This window comes from Chelonia mydas, chromosome 8, assembly GCF_015237465.2.
Source record: "Chelonia mydas isolate rCheMyd1 chromosome 8, rCheMyd1.pri.v2, whole genome shotgun sequence".
NCBI lineage: Eukaryota > Metazoa > Chordata > Testudines > Cheloniidae > Chelonia > Chelonia mydas.
In genome coordinates this window covers 104,719,719-104,739,542 of record NC_057854.1, presented here as the reverse complement: position 1 = coordinate 104,739,542, position 19,824 = coordinate 104,719,719, and the positions used below count along the sequence as shown (strand labels likewise).

The following is a 19,824-nucleotide window of genomic DNA, read 5'->3' as shown; positions in this document are numbered from 1 at the left end:
CTTTATCTTTCCCTGTTTGCTGTAGAGGATGTTGATCAAGTGGTTCCGCAGTTTCTTTGAGAGCGTGTGGCACAAGCTGTCAGCATAGTCTGTGTGGTACGTAGATTGTAATGGATTTTTTACCTTCAGTCCTTTTGGTACGATGTCCATCTGTTTGCATTTGGAAAGGAAGATGATGTCTGTCTGTATCTGTACGAGTTTTTTCATGAAGTTGATAGATTTCCACTCCATATGGCTAAATGTAGTGCCTTGCATAATGACAGGTTTCAGAGTAGCAGCCGTGTTAGTCTGTATTCGCAAAAAGAAAAGGAGTACTTGTGGCACCTTAGAGACTAACCAATTTATTTGAGCATAAGCTTTCGTGAGCTACAGCTCACTTCATCGGATGCATACTGTGGAAAATACAGAAGATGGTTTTATACATACAAACCATGAAAAAATGGGTGTTTATTGTGCACACTGTAAGGAGAGTGATCACTTAAGATGAGCTATTACACAAATCAGATGTCAAGAATTATAACATTCATAAACCAGTCAGAGAACACTTCAATCTCTCTGGTCACTCGATTTCGACCTAAAAGTGGCAATTCTTCAACAAAAAGACTTCAGAAACAGACTCCAACAAGAGACTGCTGAATTGGAATTAATTTGCAAATTGGATACAGTTAACTTAGGCTTGAATAGAGACTGGGAGTGGATGGGTCATTACAAAAAGTAAAACTATTTCCCCTTGTTTATCTTCCCCTCCCCCCCCCCTCCTCAGACGTTCTTGTTAACTGCTGGAAATGGCCCACCTTGATTATCACTACAAAGGGTTTTCTCCCCCTCCCCCCTCCCCACTCTCCTGCTGGTAATACCTCATCTTAAGTGATCAGTCTCCTTATGATAAACATCCATTGTTTCATGTTTTCTGTGTATATAAATCTCCTCACTGTATTTTCCACAGTATGCATCCGATGAAGTGAGCTGTAGCTCACGAAAGCTCATGCTCAAATAAATTGGTTAGTCTCTAAGGTGCCACAAGTCCTCCTTTTCTTTTTGCGAATACAGACTAACACGGCTGCTACTCTGAAACCTGTTGATGGAAATGTTAGTCAGACTCTGGCTGGTTCTCTCTGTGTGGTCACTGCCTGCCTGCTTCCTTACTATTTACTTTTAGCTTTTTCCAGAATCCTGCAAACTTCAAGGTCAACCTGAAGTCAAGTCCAGAGAAACTCTGCAATGCTGCCCTGCTTTTGAATCTTCTGATATCTGGAGACAAAACCTGGCAGAATATATCACAGCAACTCAGGGTTCTTAGAGAATATCTAGCCAGGATGGATCAGCTTCCAGCATGGCCTGGAAATGTAGGGAGCTTGCTGATACGGCTTTGGGTCTGGTGACTGTGCCCTTCAAAGGATGCAGAGGCCCAGCTGCGGAATCATTTCATTGTTTGGAAATGACACAAAGTGACTTGTGTGTAGCTCAATGGAGGGGCAGGGAGCTCCAGGGAGGTAGATGGGAGACTCCTTGAGTAGTGCCAGAGGGAAGTGAGGGATGAGTAATCAGGCTTCATAAACAAATGCAGCTGGTCCAAAGGGCTGTTCCTATGTTTCCTCATTCTCGCTCCCCTGATGTCACGCAGCAGCCTCTGTATCCCCATGCCGGCAGGAGTAGGGGTGCATCTCTGGCTTCCTTGGGAGGTGAGTCAGAGGCTGTCGAGCAAATGAGGGCTAAGGGGGCAGGGGAGTTTAAGCTTTTAAGAAGGAAAGAAGCTAGTTTATGTGGTGTAAAAAGAAAAGGAGTACTTGTGGCACCTTAGAGACTAACCAATTTATTGTTGTCTGGGAGATGCAGCATCACATGGACACGCTTGGCGTGGAAATGTTTCCAGCAAAGACATTTGAAGGGCCCTGGCTGCTATTATCTGTGAGTTGAGGTGCTCATGAGGGAAGTCCCCACTGTGGCGTGTTGCACTCGCAGGAGCCTGCAAACATCCACAGCATCCGTAAGCATTGTTGCATTGTCCAGCTCATTGGGAGTATAATCGGCTGGCTGGAGAGGGAAGGAGGGGGTTGATGCTGAGTAATTTCCTCAAAGCTGCCCTGGCGTTTGACTGCCCACGTTTCATGGGAGTCGCTGAAAGCTGTGACCATCAGATGCTGTTCGGTGACCTGTGTGAAACAAGTTTGGTGATTTGAGTCCACTTCCCAGTGGGAAGGTGTGTGCTTCACAAAACCATCAGGGCTGTTAATACGTACAGGTCCTTTTGTTGGCAGGCTGAGGAGAGAGGCCAAGCATTGAATGGGTTTTGGAGCATGAACTCCCCTTCCACCTCCACAGGGCAGGGGAGACAAATGTTGGCAGGGGCCGGAGAGAGCTGTGTGGTGATGCTGACCAGGCTTTGCCTGTTCTGTGGGCATAGGAGTTCAGTCTACGAGTTAAATGGAAAGTGCTAGGGAACCTTCCCAAACGTGTATTTACTGCTCCTGCTCTCATAATTTTCTTTTTTTTAAATAGCCCAATACTAAAGCAAGGAGCAGAGGCAGCTAAAGCCCTTCACAAAATGAATATGCAAGGGTAACCAGGAACAGATCCTCCACATGTGCTATCTGAAATCTTGCGCTGCTCCAGTCTGTGATTCCCCATTCCTTGCTGTGTTGAATTCAAGTAGATCAAGCTTCCTTCTTGGGCCTTGTTTACATTTGAGAAACTTACCATGCTAAATATCATGTGGTCAGTCTCTTCATCTCAGCATTGTCAGGATTTGAAGCAGCCGATTTGACTCCTGCGTCAAGGACAGCATACTACCCAACCTAGATCTTGTTACCTTCCCCACCTTTCCAGGATAGGATATCCTATTTCCTGGATGCCTGGCAGTCCATCACCTTGGCCACATGGGAGCTAAGCACAGTGGAATCAGGATATCCTGTATTTTCTTTCTATCCTCCCACCTGCCTAGCCACTCCCTCTTCAGCAACCCCTCTCACAAGTCTTCACAAAGATGAGATGTGCAGACCCTACGTTCCTGGGAACCATAGCAGAGGTTCCATTTCTAAATGGATAGAATTACAGGGTTGGAAGGGACCTTAGGAGGTCATCTAGTCCAACCTCCTGCTCAAAGCAGGACCTAATCCCCAACTAAATCATCCCAGCCAGGGTTTTGTCGAGCCTGACCTTAAAAACCTCGAAGGAAGGAGATTCGACCACCTCCCTCGGTAACCCATTCCAGTGCTCACATGAAACCCTGACCCAGAATCAGGTAGTCTACGAATGATTTAGCACCAGGTTCCCCACGAACATCCGGTGCGCAACTGGTGAGAGGCAGCTCCCTTCTGTCCGCATTCTGGTCCTGACACGAATGGCTTTCATAGAATCATAGAATATCAGAGTTGGAAGGGACCTCAGGAGGTCATCTAGTCCAGCCCCCTGCTCAAAGCAGGACCGATCCCCAATTAAATCATCCCAGCCAGGGCTTTGTCAAGCCTGACCTTAAAAACTTCTAAGGAAGAAGATTCCACCACCTCCCTAGGTAACCCATTCCAGTGTTTCACCTCCCTCCTAGTGAAAAAGTTTTTCCTCATATCCAACCTAAACCTCCCCCACTGCAACTTGAGACCATTACTCCTTGTTCTGTCATCAGCTACCACTGAGAACAGTCTAGATCCATCCTCTTTGGAACCCCCTTTCAGGTAGTTGAAAGCAGCTATCAAATCCCCCCTCATTCTTCTCTTCCGTAGACTAAACATCCCCAGTTCCCTCAGCCTCTCCTCATAACTCATGTGTTCCAGTCCCCTAATCATTTTTGTTGCCCTGCGCTGGACTCTTTCCAATTTTTCCACATCCTTCTTGTAGTGTGGGGCCCAAAACTGGACACAGTACTCCAGATGAGGCCTCACCAATGTCAAATAGAGGGGAACCATCACGTCCCTCGATCTGCTGGCAATGCCCCTACGTATACATCCCAAAATGCCATTGGCCTTCTTGGCAACAAGGGCACACTGTTGACTCCTATCCAGCTTCTCGTCCACTGTAACCCCTAGGTCCTTTTCCGCAGAACTGCTGCCGAGCCATTCGGTCCCTAGTCTGTAGCGGTGCATTGGATTCTTCCGTCCTAAGTGCAGGACTCTGCACTTGTTCTTGTTGAACTTCATCAGATTTCTTTTGGCTCAATCCTCTAATTTGTCTAGGTCCCTCTGTATCCTATCCCTCCCCTCCAGCGTATCTACCACTCCTCCCAGTTTAGTGTCATCTGCAAACTTGCTGAGGGTGCAATCCACACCATCCTCCAGATCATTTATGAAGATGTTGAACAAAACTGGCCCGAGGACCGAGCACTCCACTTGATACCGGCTGCCAACTAGACATGGAGCCATTGATCACTACCTGTTGAGCCCGACAATCTAGCCAGCTATCTATCCACCTTATAATCCATTCATCCAGCCCATACTTCTTTAACTTACTGGCAAAAATACTGTGGGAGACCATGTCAAAAGCTTTGCTAAAGTCAAGGAACAACACTTCCACTGCTTTCCCTTCATCCACAGAACCAGTTATCTCATCATAGAAGGCAATTAGATTAGTCAGGCATGACTTGCCCTTGATGAATCCATGCTGACTGTTCCTGATCACTTTCCTCTCCTCTAAGTGCTTCAGAATTGATTCCTTGAGGACCTGCTCCATGATTTTTCCAGGAACTGAGGTGAGGCTGACTGGCCTGTAGTTCCCAGGATCCTCCTCCTTCCCTTTTTTAAAGATAGGGACTACATTAGCCTTTTTCCAGTCGTCCGGGACTTCCCCCGATCGCCATGAGCTTTCAAAGATAATGGCCAATGGCTCTGCAATCACATCAGCCAATTCCCTCAGCACCCTCGGATGCATTCATCTGGACCCATGGGTCTGTGCATGTCCAGCTTTTCTAAATTGTCCTTAATCTGTCCTTTCACCACTGAGGGCTGCTCACCTCTTCCCTACACTGTGTTTTCCAGGACAGCAGTGTGGGAGCTGACCTTGTCTGTGAAGACAGAGGCAAAAAAAGCATTGAGTACTTCAGCTTTTCCCACATCATCTGTCACTAGGTTGCCTCCCCCATCCATTAAGGGTCCCACACTTTCCCTGACCACCTTCTTGATGCTAACATACTTGTATGTTCTTGTTACCCTTCACATCCTTTGCTAGCTGCAAATCCAGTTGTGTTTTGGCCTTCCTGATTACACCCCTGCATGCTCGAGCATTATTTTTATACTCCTCCCCAGTCATCTGTTCAAGTTTCCACTTCTTGTAAGCTTCCTTTTTCTGTTTAAGCTCATTACAATTCTTCATCCTGCCCTTTGGCCTGTCATCAACACCAAGGATCTTTACCAGGTACTTGGCAGTAGTGGCAGCCGACTTTCGCTAAAGAGACATCACATGTATCTTTATCTACATGACTGGTTGGGTCGGGGTCTCTCCAGACACAGGTACAGGTAGCTATCCATCAGACTTTGTCTATTCAACGTCTTGGGCCTGAAATGAAACCAAGAAAAGTCAATGTGATCATCTTTGCAAAAGACATAATTCATCAAGATTACCCTGGACTTGACCTCTGCCAACACATTTCTGCCTGTTTCCAGATTTCAGACCATATGAGACCTCCGTGCATCCCTCAAGGACCATCCTCAGACCATTGTGAGGGGATTGTCTCAGGGTCCTAGGTCATGTGGCTGCCTGTACTCGAGTTGTGCGCAATATTCTGTGCACGTGAGCACTTCCTGCTTCACATTCAGGGCAAAACTGTCCAGGTACTTAGTGACAAACTCGGTGGTAATTTATGTGAGCAAGCAAGGGGGTGTGAGATCAGACAGCCTCTGTTGGGAAACAGGAAAGTTGTGCAGCTCTTGCATTGGAAGCTCAGTTGCTCTCAGGGTGTCTCACTTGCCAGAGGGACAAAATGACCTGGCAGATCTTCAGACCAGATCCTTCAGTTTAGACCATTCTGACAAAGTTCCTCCTCTGCCTTGGTGGGTCCTGCGCTTATTGGCGGATTTTCTCACCTCAGAGGTTCATGGCAGCCCTCAGTTTGGCCACTTTCGTGGCTCAAATCTGCCGTTCACTCAGTTAGCCTCGTCACTGGCCAGCATGGGGAAAGGAAGAAGAACAATCCCCGCAGTCTCTGCTGATCCACCTAGTGGATCGGGGAGCAGGCCAGAGACCTTCCCCTCTGGTGGAACCCACAGTCCAGTTCAACTCCTCCGGTATCAAGTAGACAGTTGGGGGGGATTGGGGGAACCCGGACCCGCCCTCTACTCCGGGTTCCAGCCCAGGGCCCTGTGGATTGCAGCTGTCTACAGTGGCAGCTACAACAGCTACAACTTCCTGATCTACTTCCCCATGGCCTCCTCCCAACACCTTCTTTATTTTCACCACAGGACCTCCCTCCTGATATCTGATAATGCTTGTACTTCTCAGTCTTCCAGTAGTACGCGTTCTCACTCTCAGCTTCTTGCTCCGAGCTCCTTGCACGCACCACAAACTGAAATGAGCTCCTTTTTAAACCCAGGTGCCCTGAGTAGCCTGCCTTAATTGATTCTAGCAGCTTCTTGATTGGCTGCAGGTGTTCTAATCAGCCTGTCTGCCTTAATTGTTTCCAGAAAGTTCCTGATTGTTCTGGAACCTTCCCTGTTACCTTACTCAGGGAAAAGGGACCTACTTAACCTGGGGCTAATATATCTGCCTTCTATCACTCTCCTGTAGCCATCTGGCCCGACCCTGTCACACCGTGCACGGTCTCAACATAGATATTCTGTCTTGGATGTTTGGTAAAGGGTGGGGTTTCTGTCAGTGAATCTATTTGTGACTTGGCGGAACAGTAAGTGTCCTTGGTTCTGTTCCAGGGTGGGTCAAAGCCCTAGATCAATAGCAGAGGCTATCTTGATTCCACGGGACAGAGATCTGCTGTATGCTTACATGCTAGTATCTCTGATTCTTAGGGTCATTCTCAAGTTCAAGAAAGATCATGGCAGAATGATCCTTGTAGCCCAGCCAGGCTGAGGCAGATATGGTATTCAGACCTCTGCTAGCTCAGCAACCCTGGCCGTTACTGTTAACTGTAGACCTCATACCCAGGGTCTTGGCCAGGGGCTGCACCTGAATCCCCAAGTGCTGGTCTCGCCGCATGATGCATCAGTGATTCAATGCAGAGGAGGCACATTGCTCAGTAGCAATCCAGAAAGTTCTTCTTAATGGCCTAAAACCACCCACAAGAGCTACTTATCCAAGTAGCGGAAGCGTTCTCCATCTGGGCAGCTTCCCATAAAGGGTCCCTAGCTCAGACAAAGATTTAAACAGTTCTGGACTATCTCTTGCATCTTAAGGTGTCAGGTCTAACCATCAGCTCCATTAAGGTGCATCTGGCAGCCATCTCAGCAGCCCACCCTCACATAGATGGTAAGACTGTTTTCACTCTCCCTATCACGACCAGTTTCCTGAAAGGTCTCAGTAGATAGCTTCTGCCTGTCAGGGACTCAGCTCCTTCTTGAGATCTCAATTTAGTTTTGTCTGCTTTGATGGACCCTCCTTTCAAGCCTATAGCCTCATGCTCCCTGCCATACCTGTCAGTGAAGATCGCTTTCCTCATGGCCATCACCTCCACCAGGAGCCATTTTTTCGAATGATCCAGGAAGGTGGGAGAACTGAATGCCCTGGTCACTGATCCATAGTACACGGTTTTCTACAAGGACAAGGTTCAGCTTAGGCCACACTCAAGTTTCTGTTGAAGGTGGTATCTGATTTCCACCTGAATCAGTCTATCTACCTGCCAGCGTTCTTCCCAAAGCCACATAAGCCCAAGGATAAGCGAAGGCTCCACACCCTAGTCATGCATCGAGCTCTGGCTCTTCACTTGGATAGGACAAAGACCTTTGGAGTTTCTTCCCAGCGTTTTGTTCCTTACACAAATCATACGGGAGGTCAACGAGTCACAACTTAACGATTCTTGACATCCTAACCCTGACCCTCTTGACAAGCTCACAGCACACTTAACCATGTTCAGACTCGGCAGCGTTTGTGGCTCACGTCCTGATTGTGGATGTCTACAGGGTGGCAACATGGTCTTCCATCCCTACATTGACCAGACATTATGCACTGTCTGCAGCATCGAAGGAAGATGCAAATGTAGGGAAAGCGGCCCTCTGGTCCCTCTTCCATGAGACTCTGAGCCCCACTGCCTGGAATAACAACTTGCGGGTCCCCTATAGTGTAATGGACGTATATAAGCACTCAAAAAAGAAAAACTGGTTCTCCGAGATGTGTTGCATATGTCCATTAGAAGACCCGCTCTCCTTCCCCAACACGTTGGACTCTGCCATCGGCTTCCAGTGTGAAAGAATGGAAAGAGGGTGGGAAGGCTCCACCCTTTATACCTTGTTTCAGAGCACAAGGACCTTGCCTGTGGGCAGGACTGCGAAAACCACGAGGGAAAACTCTCTGGCACAGTGCACAGGACACTCACAGTGTAATGGATGTACGCAACACATCTCAAAGAACAACAGTTACGAGACGGTAACACTTTTTTCTGGGATCCAGGGTTAGGTACCCAAAGGCATTACAGCTGAAGATGTGGAGAGCAGCACTAATATGGACATGGGGCAAAACTGCAATGGTTCAGAATGCAAATTGGCATAGCTAGTGGGAACACACTGTTTGTGGCTACACTGGGACAGTCTCACTGATTCAGTTCACTAGAACAGCCGCAGCCTTACTCTTACATTGTCCAACACTTCCTTCCAGAGAGGCTATTCCTCTGGTTGGCATTACTTTTCTGGGTTACAAAATTGTCTGCCATGCAGTTTAGGAAGTTCTTGAGTCTGAATGTTGGGTTGTGATTGTTGTTCAGCAAAGCTCTCCCCCATGGCCAGTCTTGGTGCTCTGTAATAGATGACCAGAATCATTTTTTGTTGTTTTTCCATCCATCCTTGTATCATTACACTGAGTTTCACCACCGGACCCTTTACTCCCAAGCAGCTCTCCCAGTGCACCTTTATCCTGCCCTGCAGGAGAGGCTGCTAATTTAAGTGGTGGGATGAGAAAAATGGGGGATTTCATGATCAGTGCTGTAGTCCGATGTAACCAGTATGCTGTACAGTATAGTATGGGTTTGACTGGAACATGCCAGGCACCACTGGATGTTGGCTAGAAAGGTGACAGAATAAAACTCAGCTGAATTCATCATCCATTTGATGATTAGCTGGGTGGTTTTGCTGTCTGAAAAGTTGGAAGTGGACTCTGCAGCTCATGAAAGACTGCCCTTTTATGCCTTTCTGGGAGACAGCTTGGGAATTGGAACCCTCATAATGCATGCTTTCCAGCAAATGTCAAAGTCTGAGCCATGAGAAGTAGTGGCCTGTGGCATGGGGCCTTCTGTGGTCACAAGCAGTCTGGCACTGTCACAGGAAGGTGGGCAGGAGACCAATGGCTGGAGAGGAAGTCGGAAGGCAGCTGCTGTGATCAGGGCAGCAGGAATCCTTCAAAGGAAGCAAAATGGAATAAAAGGGGCTGTTTTGGTGGTAAAATATCCATCTTTTATAGTAAAAAAAAAAAAAAAAAAAAAAAACAGCATGGTTTCAAAGCCTCGTCCGATGGTAAATCTCAGGTTCTACCAGTGAGGTAGGTGGCTGGCAGGGACGACCACCATTGCTGATATCTCTTGTTCAGAACAACCCCCATCCTGCTAATGAAGCACATGGCCTTTGTCTCGGTTACCTCCACGTGTTAGTCACACCACCTTGTTGCGGCTTTTCTTATGTTAGATTGTAAACTCTTTGGGGCAGGGACTGGCACTTATATGTATATACAGCATCTAGTGTGATGTGGTTCTGATACTCCGCTGTACTGCAAATAATACATAACAGGTTTCCTTTACTAGGCAAATTCTCATTTTAATGCTCCCCTAAATGTGCCAAATTCCGATCCCCCTGTAGTAGACGATCTCTATTAGGCACTCATTTATGTTAGTGTGTGAGTGGTCGTTAAACAGATTTCACTTCAGTGAATCTTTTTTAACATTACAATGCCTTTGTGGGGGGAGGGGAATAACTCTGCTTCTACAGTTTGTGGTGTGAATTCTAAGTTGGTGTAACTTGCACTTTCTTCTGGCTCCTTCAACATGGATGAGACACCAATTTAGACTGTGTTAGACTTGCTTATTCACACTCGTATCCCCTTATCAACGACATGTAACTTACACCTCACCTCTGAATGTGGCCCATGAGATCCCCTTGAGTTCAAGTATCTCACACCCTGAGGATCTAGACTTAGAGCACCTACTAGGAGGATATAGGAACATGTAAATTTCAGTGGGTTACCGCTACTTCTAACCGACACTTACCGTCAGCTCCTCGGAGTGTAAATTGCACTCGTAGACTCCCTGACTTACTCCACCTTGCACATAAACTTCATTAAAGGTGAAAACTTGTTTGGAATGGTCTGACCTTTCTAATGCCTTCTTTCCTTTCTCCCCAGATAATCTTATCAAAGCCATCTTGTCAGCAACCAAAGAGTATCGCCTCACTCCAGCCCTTGACAGGTAAGGCGAGACCCTTCTGAAGCAGAAGGAGCAAATAGTGACACTTCATCACATTTCCTACACACAGTCTCCCAAGTGTCTGTGTTTTGGACATAGGTCAGGAGCTGCAAATAGAGTTCTTGTTCCAGTGAATTCTGGAAGCTTTGTTAGCTCAAACATACAAAAGTACGTTTACATTTTGACTGCTTCCTAATTGTTTGCTTCTAAAAGCACAAAAGTAGCGTGCACCATTGCATAGCTACCCCCTCCTCCAGCAGTGGACTGGCAACACAACCAAATCACGCAAAGGTATTCGAACAAAAGAGAAGGGGTGCAGCTTGTTCTGACAAGAACAGTTCACTAATATCTCACTCTGAAAGCTGGTGGTGTGACTGCAGTGGTTGAGATGGTGACAAGATGGATGTAGGAACTTGCCTTGGGACTTGGAGGTTTGAGCTGATATAATGCATATTTGTGTATTCAGAACACGCTCCTTCAGACTTTCTGGTCCTATCATAGAGCTCATTCTGGAAAATCCTTGGCATGTTTATGATCAGCTGTCTGATCCTTTACCCTCTGCATTCTGACCCTTCCCTCCTTGTTTGACCTTCCGCCTTGAATCATAGAAGATTAGGGTTGGAAGAGACCTCAGGAGGTCATCTAGTCCAACCCCCTGCTCAAAGCAGGACCAACCCCAACTAAATCATCCCAGACAAGGCTTTGTCAAGCTGGGCCTTAAAAACCTCTTAGGATGGAAATTCCACCACCTCCCAAGGTAACCCCATCCAGTGCTTTACCACCCTCCCAGTGAAATAGTTTTTCCTAATATCCAACCTAGACCTCCCCCACTGCAACTTGAGACCATTGCTCCTTGTTCTGTCGTCTGCCACCACTGAGAAAAGCCGAGCTCCATCCTCTTTGGAACCCCCCTTCAGGTAGTTGAAGGCTGCTATCAAATCCCCCCTCACTCTTCTCTTCTGCAGACTAAATAAACCCAGTTCCCTCAGCCTCTCCTCGTAAGTCATGTGCCCCAGCCCCCTAATAATTTTTGTTGCCCTCTGCTGGACTCTCTCCAATTTGTCCACATCCTTTCTGTAGTGGGAGGCCCAAAACTGGATGCAATACTCCAAATGTGGTCTCACCAGTGCCAAATAGAGGGGAATAATCACTTCCCTCGATCTGCTGGCAGTGCTCCTACTTATTCAACCCAATATGCCGTTAGCCTTCTTGGCAACAAGGGCGCACTCATATCCAGCTTCTCATCCACTGTAATCCCCAGGTCCTTTTCTGCAGAACTGCCGCTTAGCCAGTTGGTCCCTAGTCTGTAGCAGTGCATGGGATTCTTCCGTCCTAAGTGCAGGACTCTGCACTTGTCCTTGTTGAACCTCATCAGATTTCTTTTGGCCCAATCTTCAAATTTGTCTAGTCACCCCGGACGCTATCCCTACCCTCCAGTGTATCTACGTCTCCCCCACATCTCAGTGTCATCTGCGAACTTGCTGAGGGTACAATCCATCCCATCATCCAGATCATCAATGCAGATGTTGAACAAAACCAGCCCCAGGACAGACCCCTGGGGCACTCTGCTTGATACCAGCTGCCAACTAGACATCGAGCTGTTGAGCCCGACAATCTAGCCCACTTTCTATCCACTGTGACGAGGCAAGGCCAGATGGCTATAGAAAAGTAGTGGGAGATAGATATATTAGCTCCAGGCTAAACAAATCCCTGCTACCAGGATAAGTGAAATGGCAGCTGCTCCAGGTCAATTAAGACACCTGGGGCCAATTAAGAACTTTCCAGAAGGCAAGGAGAAGGCTAGGTTGATTGGGACACCTGAAGCCAATCAGGGGCTGGCTGAAACTAGTTAAAAGCCTCCCAGTCAGTCAGGTGGGGGTGCATGTCAGGAGCTGTGGGAGGAAGTTGTGCTGTTGGAGAGACTGAGCAGTTCACACCATATCAGGCACAAGGAAGGAGGCCCTGAGGTAAGGGTGAAGTGGAGCTTGAGGAAGTGAGGGCTGCTGTGCGGGAAGTAGCCCAGGGAATTGTACATGTCATGTTTCTAAAAGGTCAGCTACCATAGCTGATACTATTAGGGTCCTTGGGCTGGAGCCCAGAGTAGAGGGTGGGCCCGGGCTCCCCCTCCCCCCCACCTTTTGCCCCCTGATTAATCACTGAGACTGGGAGACAACAGAGACTGTGCAAGGAAGGATAACTTCTCCTCACCTCCCTCGCTGGCTTATGATGAAAATGACTCAGTAGACTGTGACCCTTGTCTCTAGAGAGAGAAGGGTTACGTGGAGGGTCACAGTGAGCCTCTGAGGCTAGCGAAATCCGCCAGGAAACACGGGACCCATGGAGGCAAAGACAGACCTTTGTCACACCACCTTATAGTCCATTCATCCAAACCATACTTTTTTAATTTGCTGGCAAGAATACTGTGGGAGACCATATCAAAAGCTTTGCTAAAGTCAAGATATATCACATCCACCGCTTTCCCCATATACACAGAGCCAGTTATCTCATCATAGAAGGCAATCAGGTTGGTCAGGTGTGACTTGTCCTTTGATTAACTCCCTCACTAAGTGTCAATTTCTGGACCTGGGGTAAATTTTTTCAGAAGCTCTTAGGTGACTTAGGAGCTTTTGAAAAATGTTAGCCCTGTTCTTTACTGAACATTCTCCTGCTTTGATCTCACACTAATAAAGCTCTTGCTTTCTGACCAATTCATTTTTTGCCTCCTGACCCCTTCTGAGCTTCCAATCAGACTTTCCATGACCACCAAACTCATCAGCATTCCTGACATCTCTGCAGCTGCCAGCTGCGTCCCCATTCCCCTCTGCTCCCTTGCTTCCAGAGCAGTAAGTCCGCTGTAGTTAAGGTGGGGAATTGCTTACTGTTTAAAATATGGCTATTCTAGGTGCTCTAAAATGCACATCTGGGTCTAAAATCTGCTGATTCAGATTATGCTGAAATTTCCTGTGCCTCATGGGAATGTGTGGTGGGCAGGCTTAGTGGTCCAAATTTGGGGTTATTTGAGAAAGGGGCTCTTGAGATACAGCCGCCTTTTTAAGAATCATGTGTTTAGAAAATTACCTGGCTCTTAAGAGGGGGGTTTGGGCTCACACGTGGGGCTCATACAGTTGCTCTGATCCTCCCCAAACTGATCTCACCCACTCGGAAATTCTCTCGGGTAGTGCACGGCTTGCACTGCTCCTTTGGGGAAGCGATATTTCCAAAGGTGTTGGGGGTGAAGTTTGTAATTCCAGCTCAGTTTGAGCTGAACTGACGCACTAAAGACGGTGAAGTGCACATGTGCCACAAGATTGATGCTCTTTTGCAGGTCAGAAGCTTTGCAGGCAGACTTATGTCACAGTAATTGGGTGTCTCGAGGTGACATGCTGTGGCCCTTTAACCTGAGCAGCATCTATGGCCTATGATTTTGAGTCCTAACCATAGCAGTTTGTTGAGAATGTTGTGCGTGTTATGTCATGTCTCTGCCTGCGTTCATTAGAAGGAAGTGCGCCCTTGTTTAGGAAGTTTTTCCCTGAGACCAAAACTTCTGGTTTGAGAGCCAATATTTCAGAGTTCTCTAAAATCCACCTGCAGACTCTGATTCTACTTTAGATGTGTTGTCAAGGAAATTAGCCTTAATTTAACAGAGAAGAGAAAAGACTCTAGTAAGCAGTTAGGGTAATATAATAGCAACTCATGTTCCTCACCAGTTTCTTGAACAATGTGACTGAATGGGATCAAAGGAAAGCAAGTCACCAAGGGAAGTTCTAGAGAGCTGGAGAAGCTATTGTTGCACCATTATTTTAAAAGGGAAAATGAGATGACATGAATTATTATAGACTGATGAGCTTGACATCAGTCCTGGGCAAAATCATGGAAAGGTTAATATGGAATAGAATCAGTAAAAAGATGGTATCTTAAAGAGTGCAGATTAACATGGGTTTTATGGAAAATGAATCTGGTCAAGTAAATTTGGTATTTTTTATGAGATTACAAGTTTGATTGATAAAGGTAAATCTGTTGTGTCGTTAGACGTCTGTAAGGCATTTGACTTAGTCCAAATGACATCCTGCTCTAAAAAAAGTGTCACTATACAAGATCAGTGTAGCCCATATTATATGGATTAAAAGCTAATTAAATGAGAGATTTCAAAAATTAATTATAAATGGGAAATCATTATCTAGTGGGTGTGTTTATAGTGTGTTCCGGCAGGGATCTGTTCTTGGCCCAATGTTGTTCAACATTTTCATCAGTGATATGGAAGAAAATAGAAAATCAATGCTGGTAAAACTTGCAGATAACACACAAATTGGTGGAGTGGTAAATAATGATGTGGACAGGTCAGTTATAAAGACTGCTCCAGATTGCTTGTAAACGGGACTCATTTGAGCAACATGCATTTTAACAGAGCCAAATGGAAGATGAGATATCTAGGAGCAAAGAACATGGGTCACACTGATAAGATGAGAGATGGTCTCCTGAAAGTCAGTGACACTGAAAAGGACTTGGGGTTGATGGTAGATAACCAGTTGAACATGAGCTCCCGGTGTGATGGTGTAGCTAAAAGAACAAATGTGATTCTGGGATGCCTAAGCAGGAGGATATTGAGTAGTAGACAGGTGGCATTACCCCTCACGTGGCACCAGTGAGACTGTTACTGGTTTCAGCACTTCAAAAAAGATGTTGAGAAATGGAATGAGTTCAGAAAAGAGCTATACGAATGATTCAAGGTATGGAAAATCTGCCTGAGAGTGAGACACTTGAGGAGCTTAATGTCCTTCGTTTATCCAAGAGAAGGTTAAGAGGTGACTTGATCGTGATCGAAAAGACATCTTTTAAAAATTGGCAGCCAGATCCTACTGAGGCAAACAGAAGGGAGCATAAATCCTGGCAAGTCAAATGCAAAAGTAGAATCAGGCCGGCCCCAAAAGAATTCGAAGAGCAACTAGCAAAAGACACAGAAACTAACAGCAATTTTTTAAACAAATATAATATTGCATGCAGGAAGCCTGCCGCACAGCCAGTGGGGCCACTGGACAATCTAGGTGCTCAAGGACGATAAGGCCATTGCGAAAAGCTAAATGAATTCTTTGCATCGGTCTTCATTGTAGAGGACGTGAGGGAGATTCCAAAACCTGAGCCATTCTTCTTAGGCAGCGTTTCTCAAACTTCATTGCACCGCGACTCCCTGCTGACAGCAAAGTTAGCACATGACCCCGGGAGGAGGGCTGCTAAGGGCAGAGCCCGAGCCCCGCTGCCCTGGTTGGGGGGAGAGGGGGCCGCAGCCCGAGCCCCGCTGCCCTGGTTGGGGGGAGAGGGGGCCGCAGCCCAAGCCCCGCTGCCCTGGTTGGGGGTGGAGCTTGGGCTTCATCTTCTGCCCCGGGGCCCAGCAAGTCTAATGCTGGCCCTGGCAACCCCATTAAAATTGGATCACAGCCCACTTTGGGGTCCTGACCCACCGTTTGAGAACCGCTGTTCTTAGGTCACAAATCTGAGGCACTGCCCCAGATTGAGGTGTCAGTGGAGGAGGTTTTGAAACTAATTAATAAGTTAAAAAGTCAGACGTCACCCCGACCAGATGGCATCACCCAAGATGTCTGAAGGAACCCAAATATGAACTTACAGAACCAACTGGTATGTAACCTATTGCTTAAATCAGCTCCTGTCTCACATGACGGGCAGCTAGCTAATGTAATGCCAAAAAAAAAAAAGTCTCTAGAGGTGACCCCGGCAATTGCAGGCCGGTGAGCCTGGCTTCAGTACCAGGCATATTGGTTGAAACTGTAGCAAAGAACAAAATTGTCAGACACATGGATGAACACCATATGTTGGGGAAGAGCCAACATGGCTTTGTAAGGGGAAATCATGCCTCAGAATTCTTTGAGGGGATCAACAAACATGGATAAGAGTGAAACAATGGATATAGTATACTTGGACTTTCAGAAAGGCTTTGACAAGATCCCTCACCCAAGGCTGTTAAGCAAAGTAAGCCGTCATGGGATAAAAGGGAAGGTCCTCTCATGGATCAGTAACTGGTTAAAAGATAAGAAACAAATGTTAGGAATCAGCGATCAGTTTTCACATTGAAAAGAAGTAAATAGTGGTGTCCCCCAGGGGTCTGTTCTGGGGCCAGTGCTGTTCAACATATTCATAAATGATCTGGAAAAAGGGGTAAACAGGGAGGTGGCAAAGTTTGCAGATACTAAATTACTCATGAAATTTAAGTCCAAAGCAGATGGCGAAGAGTTACAAAGGGATCTCACACAACTGGGTGGCTAAGCATCAAAATGGCTGATGAAATTCAATGTTGATAAATGCAAAGTAATGCACATTGGAAAACATAATCCCAACTATACATACAAAATGATGGGGTCTAAATTAGCTGTTACCACTCAAAAAAGAGATCTTGGAATCATTGTGGATAGTTCTCTGAAAACATCTGCTCAATGTGGTTGGGGTCATCAGTGTGGTTAGATGTTGATAGGTGTTTGGCTGCATGTGTGTGTTTCTTTTGTGTACCGCTCCAGCCCTGTGCAGACAGCTGGCACGGCAGACCTCGGGTGAACTGCCCAATGACCACAAGATTTGTTAAGGGATGAAGGCACCCAGCTAGGTTTATTGTCAATGAAGCACTGTACTAGTATTCTGCAGACTTTACCAGACCACTAATACATGTATTCCCGTAACAATGGGCCAGCTTAGTGAATGGCGAGACTTTCCATTTCTCCCTAGGCCAGACAAAGATACTTCCTTTGAGATACATTTTTATACCCCCATACAAACAAGTTAGTACTACCCCTCTGACATAGTTAGTTACTGCCCCCTTATTTGGCTAGTTATCACCCATTACCTTGTACATGTTGGTTTGATTAAAACCTCTCTCTCCGTACTGTCCTCCTGACCTTATTTTTTAGGAGGGGTTAGTGTGTTCCTGTTATCCTTGGGGAATGTTTTTGTACCATCCTTGATATCGGAATGTTCTGGTACCACTTATTATCGGGGTGTGTTTGTGTAAGTACTCTGTAACTAGCACTTCTTAGGAATGTGTATTTTCTGCAATATCAGCCCTTTTCTTGCCAAATTCTTTAAGCAGATCCTGCCTCATACCAGGCCTCTAATGCAAGGGCTTATGTCTCCGGCTCTCTTCTTACTACAGGGATCAACACTGACTACTTCCTCTCCTCCTTGCCTCATGTGCTGGCTATCACCACAAGTCCTGCCACTGCTTTCTCCACGTCATTTAGAAAATATATCCTTTCCTTTCTCTCCCATTGTCTAAGGCTCTTGTTCATACCCTGAGTAATCTTCTGCCTTGACTGGTGTAACTATCACATCCTCTGTGTCCTCCATGACATCTATATTGCATTCTCCAGTCACTCCAAAATACAGTGGCCAAAATTACCTTAATCGCCAATTAATCCAACCATATCATTTCCCTTGTCACATCTCCATCTTGCTGTCTCTTGGTTAGCATGTCCAGTTTAAAATTCTGGTCCTCCCATCAACGCTCTGCACAGCTCTACCCTGGCCTACAGCTTGTATCTTGTGATGTATCACCACCCATCACTTTTACTTTCCCAGCAATGCCAGTCTTTAAATCCCTTTTAAGATCTTCTCCCACTCCAGTTTCAGTGCCTTGATCACCACTTCTTCCCATTCGTGGTATGCCAGATCCCCATACTCACACTGTTATTGGGGCCTCTGGGAGCCACCTCAGTACCCGCCAGGACCCATTGCGTTTGGTGCTGTATCAAAGACATAACAGGCTATTGGGGGCAGGGGTTATCTAAAGCAGCCTCCCAATCGGAGTAGTGGGGGCGGGCAAGCAACCTAACCAGTTTTAAGATGGATCTAGATAAGTTTATGAATGGGAAGGGATGATATGACAGGGTTGCCTGATCTAGCAGGGGACTGGACTCGATGACCCAGGAGGTCCCCTCCAGTCCTATGTCCCTATTCTAAGACTAGATGCAAACAGCATGAGGGAAGTGGGAAAGCCAGCAGTGGGTAATGAAGATAGCTTATACCTCACATGCTGAGTGTCTTACAGCTTGGTGATTCCTGATGGCTCCAAACCAAACCAAAACAAAAAAACCCCAAAAGGGTGGTTTTAATTTTAAAAAAGCCTAATTACCTTAAAATCTGCCGTCCCCCACTAGTCCATGTCTTAGCTCTTGCTGGCTGGCTGATTCCTTTTAGGGCTATTTCAAAGGAGAAGGTGGCCCTAAATTGGGCTTTCTGTCCGTGTTCCAGCCCCATATTAGCTGCTTAGAGATGTTCAAAGAGACTGACCCTGCCAGAAGCTTTCACAGCTGGAATAGCGGGATTTCTGGCTTTAATTAATATGCAGTTTGGTTGTGCTGAAAGGCTCAGTTCCTGTAGTTCTCTAATATCTTTTTAACTGTGCTTGGAAGTGGTTCCTGAATATTCCTGGGGCACTGTATCTGTTAGCTCTGTGCGAGTCTCCCCCTGACAGGCCTGTCAGCAGGTCAATCCTCAGTTCTTTAACCCAGGCCAGGATGTTTGCTTCAGGCCCAGTCTTCATGAACAGCAGCTAAGCTTGGCAGGGGCTGGGTTTTCTGCACAGTTATGTTAGGAGTGGTTACAGCGAAGTGAACTCTTGGCGATATCAAAGGAGTCATTTCAAAAGTTGGCTAACCTAATCCCCCTTCCCCTGTTACAGCCGTGGCACTGGGTCTTCTCTTTGGACTGATGTATATTTTTTAAATCTCAGCCATGTGCTATAGCTTTTAAGGCACATCTCGTGTTGGGGAGAGGGTGTGGTGAGGACACCCAGGAGAGAGAGCCCATGGAAGCATTTTGGCAGGTTGTCCCAGAATTCCTCTGGAGGCTCTGGAGAGAGCACACTTGAGCCGCTGCCCTCCCGCTTCGGAAGGTCCGGTGTACACTCCCCTCATTGACAGCTGCACTGGGCCCAACCCTTTCTAGGGAGACCAGCACTAGGCTGAAAGGCCCAGTGTTCCCTGCTGTGAGTGTGGGTGGCCCCTTCTGTGGGAACCCAAAGGGGAAGGGCCAGCCAGTGTCTGGCCCTTAATTTTTTCTGAAGTACATTACACAGGTTATGAAAGAATGTGCAGGTCTCTTAAATATGTGTTTGGTTCTTATTAGTCTTTGATAAGTGGTTACTTTTCATGCAGTACTGTCATTTCTTCCATATGCATGATGGGTGATTTTTGTCTGAACATTTTAGTGGCTTGTATTCCTGCAGGATAATAGAACAACCCCCAGCTCTTACATAGTGCATTTCATTTGTAGATCTTAAAGTGCTT

General features: G+C 46.6%; 1 protein-coding gene across 3 annotated transcripts in view; it reads left to right on the top strand.

The window, feature by feature from the left end:
• The window catches only part of ST3GAL3 (ST3 beta-galactoside alpha-2,3-sialyltransferase 3), a 388,593-nt gene that overhangs the window by 261,533 nt on the left and 107,236 nt on the right, over positions 1–19,824 (top strand). For all 3 annotated transcript variants that reach the window (XM_043520913.1, XM_037906926.2, XM_043520914.1), the window contains one exon: positions 10,477–10,540. In XM_043520913.1, coding sequence (XP_043376848.1) covers positions 10,477–10,540 — 64 coding nt within the window. The remainder of the gene's footprint in view (positions 1–10,476; positions 10,541–19,824) is intronic.